This window comes from Micrasema longulum, unplaced genomic scaffold (assembly GCF_059751315.1).
Source record: "Micrasema longulum isolate JH-2025_06_02 unplaced genomic scaffold, ASM5975131v1 h1tg000926l, whole genome shotgun sequence".
NCBI classification, from domain to species: Eukaryota; Metazoa; Arthropoda; class Insecta; order Trichoptera; family Brachycentridae; genus Micrasema; species Micrasema longulum.
Window position 1 is genome coordinate 24,272 of NW_028278117.1, and position 12,547 is coordinate 36,818.

Consider the following 12,547-nt stretch of genomic DNA (forward strand, 5'->3'; position numbering starts at 1 on the left):
GGGCAGGTCCCCAATCTGGAGCTGAACACTGGTAGTTGCTGGAAACAAAGTCTATGATGTGGCACACGTTCAACAAAATAAACGCGTGATTCACTACATGAGGCGTATAATGTGGCGGATGATCAAAGGCTACTAAGGAAGGAAGTGAACAGATGTTGAGGATACAAAAGATGTTGAAGTTCTGATAATATTTTAATGCATACCCATATACTTCGCAACCAAAAATTATGAATGAAAACATTTTTCCACAATATCCATTTTGATTTTGAAAATACAATTGCTTTTTCTAAGCCTATTTTACACATTTTTACCCTTATTTGTTGTAAGTAATATTGACCTATTCAATTTATTATATTTAAAAATGTATCGCGGAGGAAAAACATTTTTGGGAACGGAATTTGGATGTCTAGGTTTATCAAAGGCTAATGATCTGTCGTTCGGTTATTTAAGTGGCCTCTTTAAGCACTGTGTAATATTTAGCATTATGCCCATTTTAAAACATCCATATTTTCTCAACTCTTACATTTGTTTGATTTACTTAGACTCCCATCTCTCGAATCTTTTAAGGATCGTAATATCTCTGGGTATGAACTGAACTAATATTTTATGCCATCCACGTTCTTTTCCATCAGAGAGAGGTAGTGTCGCTAAATCTTGAAGTTGAAATTGTCAAACGTAGTATCTACCTACTAACAATCTTTTCACAGTAATTTGTTTCAATTGATATTGTTAAAAGCCTTTAAATATACGATGCTACATGCATGATAATGGGATTCTTTTATTTTATCTTTTGCTGACGTATATGCAGGGTGTCAGTCAGTAAAGTTTAAAATAACGGCAATTATAATATAATTTAATTTAAAAACGTATTGTAATTGACGTAGGCTAAATTAATACATACAGTTTTTGCTACCATTCGTGTTTTCAATGTTATCATGAGGATGGTTGACAGTATCTGACAAAAGTTCTCTATGTAATTTGCCAAAATCACAATCAAAGAGGATGTGAAAATTGTAGAGTTAAATCCAATTGAAATCGCGATACATGAAATTGAAAATTTTAAGAGTAACTCGTTTATTGATTTAAAAAAACATGACTTTTTTGTGTAAAACCGATAGGTATCCACGGTATTTAAAACGGCTTCGGGTATGTGGAAGAATGTACTATCACAGAATGCGCTTTGGCGGACTTATTGTTAAAAGCATTATCTTCCAGCCAACTAAAAATTTAAAACAATATTTAACTCTAACTATTTACTTTTATTTTTTTATATTCATTTATTAATGCTAATGGCTTAGTTTATAGTGCCTAAAAAAACTAAATTTTAAAATTTTGATTCCACCCTAAAAATGCAAATAAATTGATCATTTTCGAAATAATGTTTTAAAGTTAAGACGTAATGATGATAGTTTTTGAAAATATAATTATTATCACTCTCCTATTCATAACTAAGGTGCATAGGGCGCTCCATTAGTAATTCGCATATCTCCATTTTTGTTGCATGAAAGTGTAATGATCAGTCTTACGCTTCTGGTGTCAGCTCAGATACTATGAAGTCTTGCAGTGTACAAAAACCTTTCTCAATGTCAACCATGTCGAGAATCCAATGGGATGGCGATTATGCTGACCATTAATTAGATCACGAAACGAACAAAATAACTTGGATAAAGGTAATATTACGCTGTTCTCGAGTGTTGTAGAGTAGTGTGTTGGCGAGCCATATGGCGCGAATCGTTTATATGGATATTGTATGGGCAGAATTGAATTGATCTAGTCTGTTGTGTCGTGGCGCCTCGACACAACACATGAGAAAGCAATGTTAGCAATGTAAATCTGCCGAAGAAAGCAATTTTTCAATATTCGTTTGGTCAGCTCAATGCCTTTCAGGCATTGTACATTAATAACAGCGGAAATTAGAACTTTGTGGACTGAATAGAAAATGTTACTCACTTTTAAAGTTCTTCCGATTGTTTCTCATATGAAGCACTTCACTATTGCTATAGAACGGATACCGGTATTGTGTTGATTGTAGATGATGATAAAATGTATAATTTAGGTTATTTACATAACACAAACTTCACTTTGTACAAAATATGCTGACGCCGGATATGATAAGGATTTATCAGAGAGACAACTTTTCAAGAAGCACAAGAATTTGAAATAAGAAGGATTTGGAAAGAAACGAGATATTTACAGCTCATATGAGTTGCCAGTATAGAAAAAGTATATTCAATACTTAAAAATTAATTTGTTTATTTTTTTTATTTTATTTGGAAATTTTAAAGCTATTATATAAAATATATAAATATATATATTGTATGGATGGGTGCGCGTGAACTGATTTGAGGTTAAATGAGAAAGATGGATTACAATTGAAATTATTTATTATGTAGATACACACGAGTTATATCCTTACAATTTTGTACGGAAGGAATTTACAATAGCGAACACTGGCGAGGAGCTTGTGGGCGGGCGACACGAAATGTCAAAATGTGCATATTCTTTCGCTGCACGACGATTAATTACTTGCCCGAGCCGACGCACAGTGTTTCGTTTCATACAAGCTAGAAACTAAAAATTATGAATGTACTTTTAACTCACGTATGCGATTCATTTAATCCTAAAAAGATGTTTTTTTTATTAAATATGTAATAATAATTCGTTTTATAAAAAATATGTCACATTTTGTTATTTAATAAACGAAATAAATTTTCTGGAAATTGATATCTGCATCCAATAATGTATTTAAGGGTCATAAATAATTGAAATTATTACTTTAATTCTATTGACTGATAAATCGGTCAACCTATAAAATAAATCATTGAAAATTATATTAGATACTTAGGCATAAAATAAAGATTTCACCCGAGAGAACTAATCTGCCTTCACTTGTTTTGTCAGAATAACCATTTTACAGCTGATTTTATTATGTTAAACATAAAAACTCAAAGGGTTTAAATAAACTTAAAAGTTTGACATTGTAAGGAACACAGAAGTGAGGCAACGGACACAGCAACCCTTGGTATCTACTGTCATCCAAGGCGTTTTGGCTGGCAAGGCCATGTACTACGTATGCCTTCCGAGAGACTTAACCATGCTTGCCTATGTTACAAGGCATCAAGTTCTCGGCGTCCTGGGCTGGTATTCCAAACGAAATTATAGCGCGCTATAATGCATATTTAGTACGTAAAAACGCGCTATACCGCGCTATAATTTTGTTTGAAATACCAGCCCTGGTCGTCCACTGTTGACAATTTGTGGGCAGTTTGCGTCAGAGTTGCGGTACGTGGACTTAACTTGGGAGGATGTACGGGAGGTCGATCGCTTGGCCGGAGGCAGATTATGGAATCCATATGCTCCACATAGGGAGCGGATATGGTATGATGATGATAAAACTTAAAGGTCTTTAAATAAAACATTTGTTATAAGTGATTTTCATATAGATTTATTTTGAGAAATATAATAAGAGCATGTAATGTAGATAAGCCAAAGGAATAAAATTCTTGTCAAGAAACTCTATTAATACTAATAGAATTCATTTCACTGGGTTTGGCGCCACAAATATAACAGGACATGGTTGACTTATTTTTAGCCAAAACGTTGCAAATTTTACCATCTACCATTGTTAAAAGCATTTTAAATTTTATGGACAATACTACACCTCCAATATTAACATTTAAATTTTCAAGTTTTTCAATTGCATCTTGAAGTTTTTCGATTTCAGACTTAGTAAGAATATCAGTTTCTTTGGCGAAAATAAATTTAATAGGACGACAATAAGAGGTTGAGGAAGGGCTTAAATTTTGCCAAATTACTTTATTAGGGTCATCATTAAGCCTTAGTTGTATTGGAACGAATGACATAATAAATAAAAATTAATCTATTGCATGCTCTGTGTGAAATTTCTGTTTATAATTACTATGTCCCGAGCTTCCATCTCCACCGCACTTGCATATAAGAGTCAGTACAGAACCTGAAGGAACTCTGTCTTTTAAGACTTCTGATTCTACATTTAGCAATCGTTCCACCGTATGATTTAAAATCGCTTGTAGCTGGATTTCTGCACTAGTTTCCGTTATTTTGACAAATTCCTCGCTCAGGCAACATGCTTCTTTTGCTTTTCTTAAACTATAAAATGCCGGATATATGTTGTGGCCGGTTTTTATGGCATTTTTACGCATAACTTTGTAGGAATGCGAAGATAATTTACAGTCAACGTATAAACTTAGCGCTTCCTCAATTGACAATGCCCGCTGTTTGTTCACTTGTTGACGTTCCCTACGTATTTTTGCTACTTCATTGGGAGTAGCTTTCAAAATTTTCTTTAGGAGATCGGCAACTGTGCGTTTTTCTGATGCTCGAATAAATACCTGCGTGGCAAACGAAAGTTCTTCAGATGTCTTCGTACTCACTAAATTACGCACTTTTGTCCTTTTGCACTGATCACTGCATACCCCAAAATCCTTTGCGGGCCTTCCAGTAGACGTAGATGGTTCATTCATGTCTACTGAAGGACTTTGTCGAAAGTTTTCACATATCAAAATATTTTCACTACCGTCGAGCCACTCAAATTTTTTTTTTTAACAAATCTATCTAGTTTACAGCCAGATTCGGTCCATTTTCTGCTTATATTTAAACAAATAAGCTTAATTTGATTTTTTAACAGTTTTTCACCACTTGCACCAAGTTCACCGACTTCAAATTTACTAACAATAATATTTAACACTTCTTGAAGCCTTTCTTTCTTCGTCAAACTCTTCCACATCACGTACAATTCTTGCCTGGAAATCTCGTATCTGGTACCTGTAAAATAACAAAATAAGATAGATGCAACTTCGTGCGGTAAAATATCGAAACTGTAATAAAATAACAATAAATTGGTCTATTGAAAAATAAAAATAATTTTTTGCTACTTTGATATACTCTCCGAGATAAATTCTCGAGAAGTTAGAAATTGATATTTTTATAACTACTGAAAAATACATAAGTTAAATTATTGTTTTTTTAAATACCTAAATGAAATACATTAAAATATTAGAAAAAAAACTATACAACATACCTTCCTTAAATAGCTTCCATTTTTTTAAAAATCGAAATAAAAAACTTTAAACTTGATAAACAACCTTTACACGTCGGACGCCAAAATGCAAATAAATGTAATTAGGCTTTCAAAAACCAATTATCCGACTTTCATATTCTGGTATGAATCACCCTAAGCATTAATCACCCCAATTAGACTTACAATCGTCACACTAACTATCTGGTAATGCCCCCATGACGTCATCGTTTAAGAATTCAAAAGTGACTTTTTATCTTGTAGCTTGTATGGGTCAAAACACTGTGCGACGTTGCGTTGTGTTACGCGTTGCGAGCCAGAACGGTGTTCGGCTCTTCCGCCTTTACGGCTAAAATCCACTGTAAATCTAATAAAACATAATATTTAAGAAAAAAATCTACGTAATTGTATGTGTGTGACGTTTGTATTCAAGGGTATGTGTATGTAAAAGTGAGTATGTGTAAAAATGTGAGGGAGGGTGTGTATGTGGGTGTGTGAATGAGTGAGGGAAAGGATGCGTGTGTGTGGGTGCGTAAGTGTAAAAAATAATAATTTAAAACTTGTATTTATATTGAAAAGGGTACAGAAAAAAGCTTGGTTAGAAGTTTGGTTATATTAAAAATCTAGTTAATACCTGCTTTCGAAACTTTTTTGAAAATATTTTAGTCAAGTAATGTTATAATTGTATTTTTTAAAAGTATGATTAAATTCGAAACCTTAATCTGAAAAAAAAGCATTTCATTTTAAAATTTAATTGATACACACTGAATGAATAATGTGCAAAGAGTCCATATATGACGGTAGGTAACCACAAAATACAATATTTATAATGTTTTTAATGCTATGCGATATATTTTAAACAGTCATTTTATTTAAAACAAATTCGTTATGACTGTAGAACAACGACCCATGTAATTCGCTTCAAATTTATATGAGTGTTTTGTTTTTTTGACACTTTATCTCATAGCTCTATGAATACAAAGTATATCCTTTGATACTAAGGTTAGTTCTGTGTATACATATTTTTTCAAAACTGGAATATAAAGCCTTTAAAAAAATCTTTTCAAGATCAAATGAAAAAAAAGCCACTGTCGCATTTTTGGCACATCCGCCATTTTTCTCCAATCATGACGAATTAAATAACAAAGGAATATACTTTATAAAAGTTAACAGATGGAAAAATTGAGGAAATGTGGATGTTTAAAGATAGGAAAAAGAGTGAATATTACACAGTGTCAAGTGGCTACTTAAACCAGCCAATGACAGGTCATTAGCCCTGTAAATGCCTACACTTACATATTCCTTTCTCAAAAATGTTTTTCCTCTTTGTTGCAACAAATTTAGATCTAAATAACTCCCTTGGGAGGAAATCCAACCAGTTTACAAATATTTGAACATACTCAAACCATTAAAAATTATAATTTTAATTAGTTTAGATGTTACGTTTCGCAATACACGCATTTTTTACACCCATACACCTGTAAGGTTTGTCAAATAAATGTGAGAAAATATATTAGTTTATATATGTCATTTAGTTTCCAATTAACTGTGACAAATGTTTTGTGTGAGTTAGGACTTAGTGTCGCGTCGGTTTGACTAATAAACCTGAGAGTGACGTTTCTTCGACTTAATTAAACTGGCCCCGTGTTGGTGAAACAGAAATACTTATATTTTTCTTCTTCTTCTTTCTTTCTGCCATATATAATTTATTTTAAGTCAAAGCTGTAGTCTGACGTAAAAAAGAAAATCATACAATTTTTCCATTTCATTACGCCATTCTGTCATGATCGTACCACTAAAAAATTAAATAAAATAAAGATGAAATAAAAGCAATTAATTTCTTAGTATCTTCTGATAAAATTGTCAGCCTCCGTGGTGTAGTGGTCAAGACGCTTGACTCAAGCACGGTAGGTTCTGGGTTCGATTTCATGTGAGAACACAAAAATTTAATGTTTTAATTTTTCAAACCAGGCCGTTCGGTGGTGTAATTCACCACTGTCATTGGGCCTCTTGGCCTGTTGTGGTGCAATATTATTGTGGTATGAATATTATTAATTCATAATAAACACACCGACAAAAAAAATATTGGAAAAATTTCTAGGACAGTGGCGAGAATGACTGAATTTTTTTACTAACTTTGTTTAAACTGACAATATTTTACATGTTAAATTAGTTAAATATTGCGCGTCTAATAAACTCACTAATGTTTCATTCGTTTTAACTCTGTTTTTTTAGAAACGTATTTTTTATTATTTATTTAGATATATTAATTATACATCTGTGGATTTATTGCCACATTTCAACTTCTTCCAACCAACTGATAAAATAAATGTGTTATTAAGATTATGTAAGTTTTCATATTGCTCCAAAAAACTTATTATTTATAAAGTATTATTGTAGAATTATTTTTCTTTTTCATTATTACCTAACTAACTACTAGCCACTTTAAGTTATTATTTTTAACTTTACTTTGTAATATTAATATTTAGAACATAAGATATTCTCACGTTTATTGTTATCTTTTATTTGTCATCTTAGATATGTTATGTTTCTTTCTTTCGGTTTTTTTTTTATTAATATTTTACTTTCACTAAGTTGTTTGGTTTTAATTATTCAACTTTAATTCATATTATGTATACAATAATAGATTGTTATCTACTAAGATTATTTCTATGAAACTTTTTATTGTAAACGGTTTTTTAAACCGTTGATATATAAATAAATAAATAAAACCCAGATGATAGATACTGAAATGCGGTCCAAAACGTCGGTAGTAAATACGGAAAATACATGAAATGATAATTCAATAAACATCAATCAACTTTCGAATACACAAAAAAAATTACCATCATTGTAATAAACGCAGTTAACATGTCTTAGATTTCAAAATGATGATTTACAGGCATTAAATGCACGTTTTTACAAAATATTTTGAATTCAGATTATGTTTTTAAGCTTCTCAAAGTTTGCAACAATTATTGAACATGTGCAATTGTTTAATCCTAATGAATAATTTATAATTTTTATCGTTGTGCTTTTTTTTTCTTTGATTTTATTATTTTACAATATTTTGAATTTGTCCAAGGTTTTGTAGACAAGGACTGGATTCCCCTGAGGAGCGGTCAATATGAACATTAATATAACTAAAGAATAAAGATGTTCAAATATAGGCAGAATAGTGAATATTACAAAATACGTTAAGATTTTTTTTTCTTTAAACATTATGAATTAATTAAAATCTTTAATTATTTTTAATTATTATTAAATTAAATGTAAATAAGTCGATTCAAGTTTTCACAAAGATAATTAGTTTCTGGATTTAATGCGGAGTAAAGAAAATACAGATTTGCAGCTACACAATGTGGCAACTTAAACCACCCAATAACAGGTCATAAGCCCTGTATATGCCGAGAAGTCTAAATTTCCTTCTTTAAAGAAATAATGTTTTTGTCTGTTGTAATATGTTTGTAACTTTGTTAAGTATTTATTATTTTTTAAATAAATACAACGTTAATTTTTGGACTGTTATTCTATAATATGTTATTATTTCTTATCAATTACAAGTTTTTCCATGTTAATTTATTTATGTACGGACTTGTTCAGTCCATTGAATACGTACTCAAGTATTAAATTAAATTAAAACCACAATATACTCGTATATCCAAAAAATACAACAGCGTCAAATAATTTTACTAACGAACAACCTAGACTAACAGAAAAAGAAACAGTATTGTCTAAACAGCCTTAATTTAAATGAATGAATAAATTCATTATGGTGGTCCTAGTAAAGTTACGGTTTTTTACACGCAATATTTTTTCACATTGGATTTCTAAATCAAAGTACACGGGCAAAAATATTATAACAAAACAATTTTGCACCTGCCGTTGTTACGTTCACGAAATGAGAATAAATAAAGGATAAGCGGTCGGCTCAAATTTAGATTCTGCCATCCAATTTTTTATGAAAATTCGCTTATTGAATTATTCAAGAATATATATTATGAGCTCAACAACTTGAGTAAAGTATCAAATTGAGGGCATTTTTCATTTATTCCTTTTATCTGAAATATTGGCATTGTCATTTTTCCCATCCTTCTGTTAACCGTTTCGGAAAAGAAAATATTCGTCCGTCCGTTTTAGAGGCTGTTCGCTACCACACTATACGGCGGAACTTTGCTACGGACTACGGACTACGGACCGTAGCACCTAGATCTCTAGTATGCTCTGTATGGATCTGATTAGTACTGAATTCAGTCTCGTTGGGAGCGGACGTACACAGCGCGCGCCGTACCGCGCCTCACATTGTGGCCAATACTTCGAAACTTTGTTCAACGTGTTAACTTATTTCGAATTATATTACCGTATCACGTATTGCAGTAAAATGCTCGGATTAATAAAATTAAGGGTAAAAGCATTGTTTAAATTTTTCGAAAAATGTGACTTAAACAAAAGTTGTCAAAATGTAATGAAGGTTTTATCAATCAATGTGGATTCAACGCAGTCGAGTTTGATTGACTTTTTATAATTTAATATTATTTTTGATATTTATTACACAGTTCGTTTTTCGTAGAAACAATGCATCATTCCAAGAGGCCGTCACCCAGCTCTTTAAGGAAATCAAAAGACCCGTGTAAGGGATCCCGTCACTCGCCCAGAGTCATTCACGTCAACAGGGATGTGGCTACTATGGTGGACGAGGTCAGTCATGAGAAGGATATGCAGGGGGTGGGCCAAGGAGGCGCGGGGGGAGCGGAGCGCTGGGGCTCCGCCGAGGAGCCCCCCCCGGCCCCCCGTCCGCGCACTTACAGCGACTCCTTCGTCAGAAACACGAGCGAGGAACTCCTAGTTGGCCCGGCGTGCGAAGCGTGCGGACACGCGTCAGGATACAATTGTCAGCAGTTCTGGAATAAAGCCTACGAAACGGAGAATTCCATAGATCTTTTGTGCAATTGCAATCTCGAGAACGATTCGTTTATACAAGAGATACCGAAAACTCGAGAGAAACTTTTGAGCGATTTCGAAAAATTAAATAACAGACACGCGTACCTAAAAACGAATAACTCCTATCACCGAAGTTTGGATCGCAAACACGTGAAGACGAAAAGCGTGGCTAGTTTTATTCCTAGACACATTCCTTACGCTAACCCGAGTTCCTCCTTCGTGAAAAAGATAAAGAAAAATTTGTCTTCCCTTAAAAAAATCGGAGATGGCGCCTCCAAAAAAAACAATCACGGCGTCCCGTTGAGTGAAATGCCTCTCGACTTTCCCCAACGCAAATCCGAAAGCTCGATTAGGCATTTTAAAGTTCCGGACCGAGGAATTAACACCAACTGTATTTTTTCTTCGTCGAATTTCACGAACAACATTCCGTGCGCGGATTTCGTAAATATTGATGTACCGAGCGAATTCGATTACCCACCGGATATGAGAGCTCCGTCGCTGATGAATACAAATTACCAGCAGGGATGTAAAAATGAGACAACCGGTGTACATAGAAAACACCCCCTGAACGTGAGTTCCGTCAACGTGACACTAGACGACAGATACATCGATAGATTTTGTTCCGAGGTGGAGATGGCCCCGAGAAGGATAATGTCCTCGAGTGATTTGTGGAAGGATAGAATTCTGTCAAACTACTCCATGTCTACGGAACCGATGGTGTGTAATTACGAGGGAAGAGAGCCCACGGTAGAGACAATAGATGGAAGCCACGTGTGCGGGGCTGGTGGGGGGGGAGGGGGCCAGCCTGAGGTCCGAACGTTCAAACGAAGTGATGAAACAGAGTGTGATATGATAATGCTAGAGACGAAGAGAGATTTGGCTGGGTACCACCATTGTTTGTGCGATCACACTAGGAGCCATGACACCAAATGCCCAGGATCTTACTTTCACTTACAGGTAAAAAGCATGTTATACAAAATTACCGTCTACACGGGCGAGCATTTAAATTATGTGTCAACATTAGTTACGTCTGTTTTTTTTCCAAATTTAAAAATGAATACGAAAATTGAAAAAAAATATATGGCAAAGGTTTACGTCATTTGAAAGAAAATTATCACAAGTTGTGTCCGTTTTTTTCCAAACTAAGAGAGAACAAGAAGACGCAACATTTTTTTTTGACAGTTATGTATTTTCCTCCATTATTTTTAATCTAATCAGTCAATAATTCATAACAGCTTCGCCGTACATTGCGCAAATATCGCAAGCAGCTTTGGCAGCTTTATTACCTCGATTGAACGCGAACGTCGAAAATACTCACTTTCGCCTACTTGACATTCCATTTTGGAGGCTTGTAATCAAATGAAATAATACATGTCACCATAGAATTAAAAATAGTTCAGAAGGAGCGTAGAATCATATTTGAAAACATCGGACTGTGTCTAAAAATCCCCCCACTTAGCCCTATTTTCGCCGCGCGCATTCATGAAGTCGCCGCATAATGTTGCCAGGTGGGAAAAAATATAATCATAGCACAAATGTGAGTTAAATTTCTCTAAAATTTTATTGAGCACGCGGAAACATTGATTGACGCAACAGAGTAGATAAGTAAAGGGTCATTTAATAAGAGTAATTGAATTTATGAACTTCGATGAGCTTAAAATATAGAACAATTTTTATTTTACATTAAACGGATATTTTTATTTCATTTTAAATAATATTTGATTTAAAGATAATGTCGGTCAAATGTTCACCACGCCCACGGCGTTGTTAATCCTAGGTCCAATTTTCATTAGTACTCTCATTAGATGAGCAAAGTAGGGTAAAAAATTTACTACCCTAGCAACACTAACAGAATGTCCATTTTGTTTTCTTCGACAGTCAGATAGATAGAAAAATAATTCAATTTTTAAGTAATGCGTTTGCTACTTACACATGTATTTGCTAATTTTGCATGAAATGTGATCCCATCCTGTTTCTTTAAGATGCCAGCAGTATTTTTACACTTTAAACCACACAACACGGCATAGTTGAATTCAAGTTGGGAGTTCCGTACTGAGCGACGTTTACAAAGAAACAAATGGGTCAAAACGTAAACCTACTCATTTAAAAGTAGTTTGATGTGCGTTTGCGATTTCTGAACTATTCTTAATTATATGCATGTAACGTTAAAACAAATACGTCTTTTAGAGCTTTTAAACGACGTACCTTTAACCTATACCATTTACAAAAACTTTTTATGCGTTTTTAAATTTGGAAAAAAAACAGACCCAATTAATGATAACACCTAGAATTATACCCGCGTTATTGTTTTGTGTGCCTTAAAAATATAACTGGATATGGTATTTTAGGTGGAAGGTATTAAACATTCCGTGTTAGGGTCTAACTAGCCCCAATGGAACGGCAAAATACTCTTATGTATAATATAGGTACCTTCATTGGTACAGAAAGCTTCCATAGATCGGCGTTATTTACACAGCCCATTTTTAAAAATTACAATAAAAATTCTAATTTCTGTTAAAATCCGCTTGTTTCTTTACACATAATGCAACG

The 12,547-nt window shown here is 33.5% G+C and overlaps 1 protein-coding gene across 1 annotated transcript in view; it reads left to right on the plus strand.

Moving 5' to 3' along the window:
* The first annotated feature begins 9,631 nt into the window (after positions 1–9,631).
* Positions 9,632–12,547, plus strand: part of LOC148278146 (uncharacterized) — a 190,510-nt gene continuing 187,594 nt past the window's right edge. Inside the window, exons 1-2 of the mRNA XM_088231832.1 lie at positions 9,632–10,567; positions 10,631–10,954. Of these exons, the coding sequence (XP_088087958.1) occupies positions 9,632–10,567; positions 10,631–10,954 (1,260 nt within the window). The remainder of the gene's footprint in view (positions 10,568–10,630; positions 10,955–12,547) is intronic.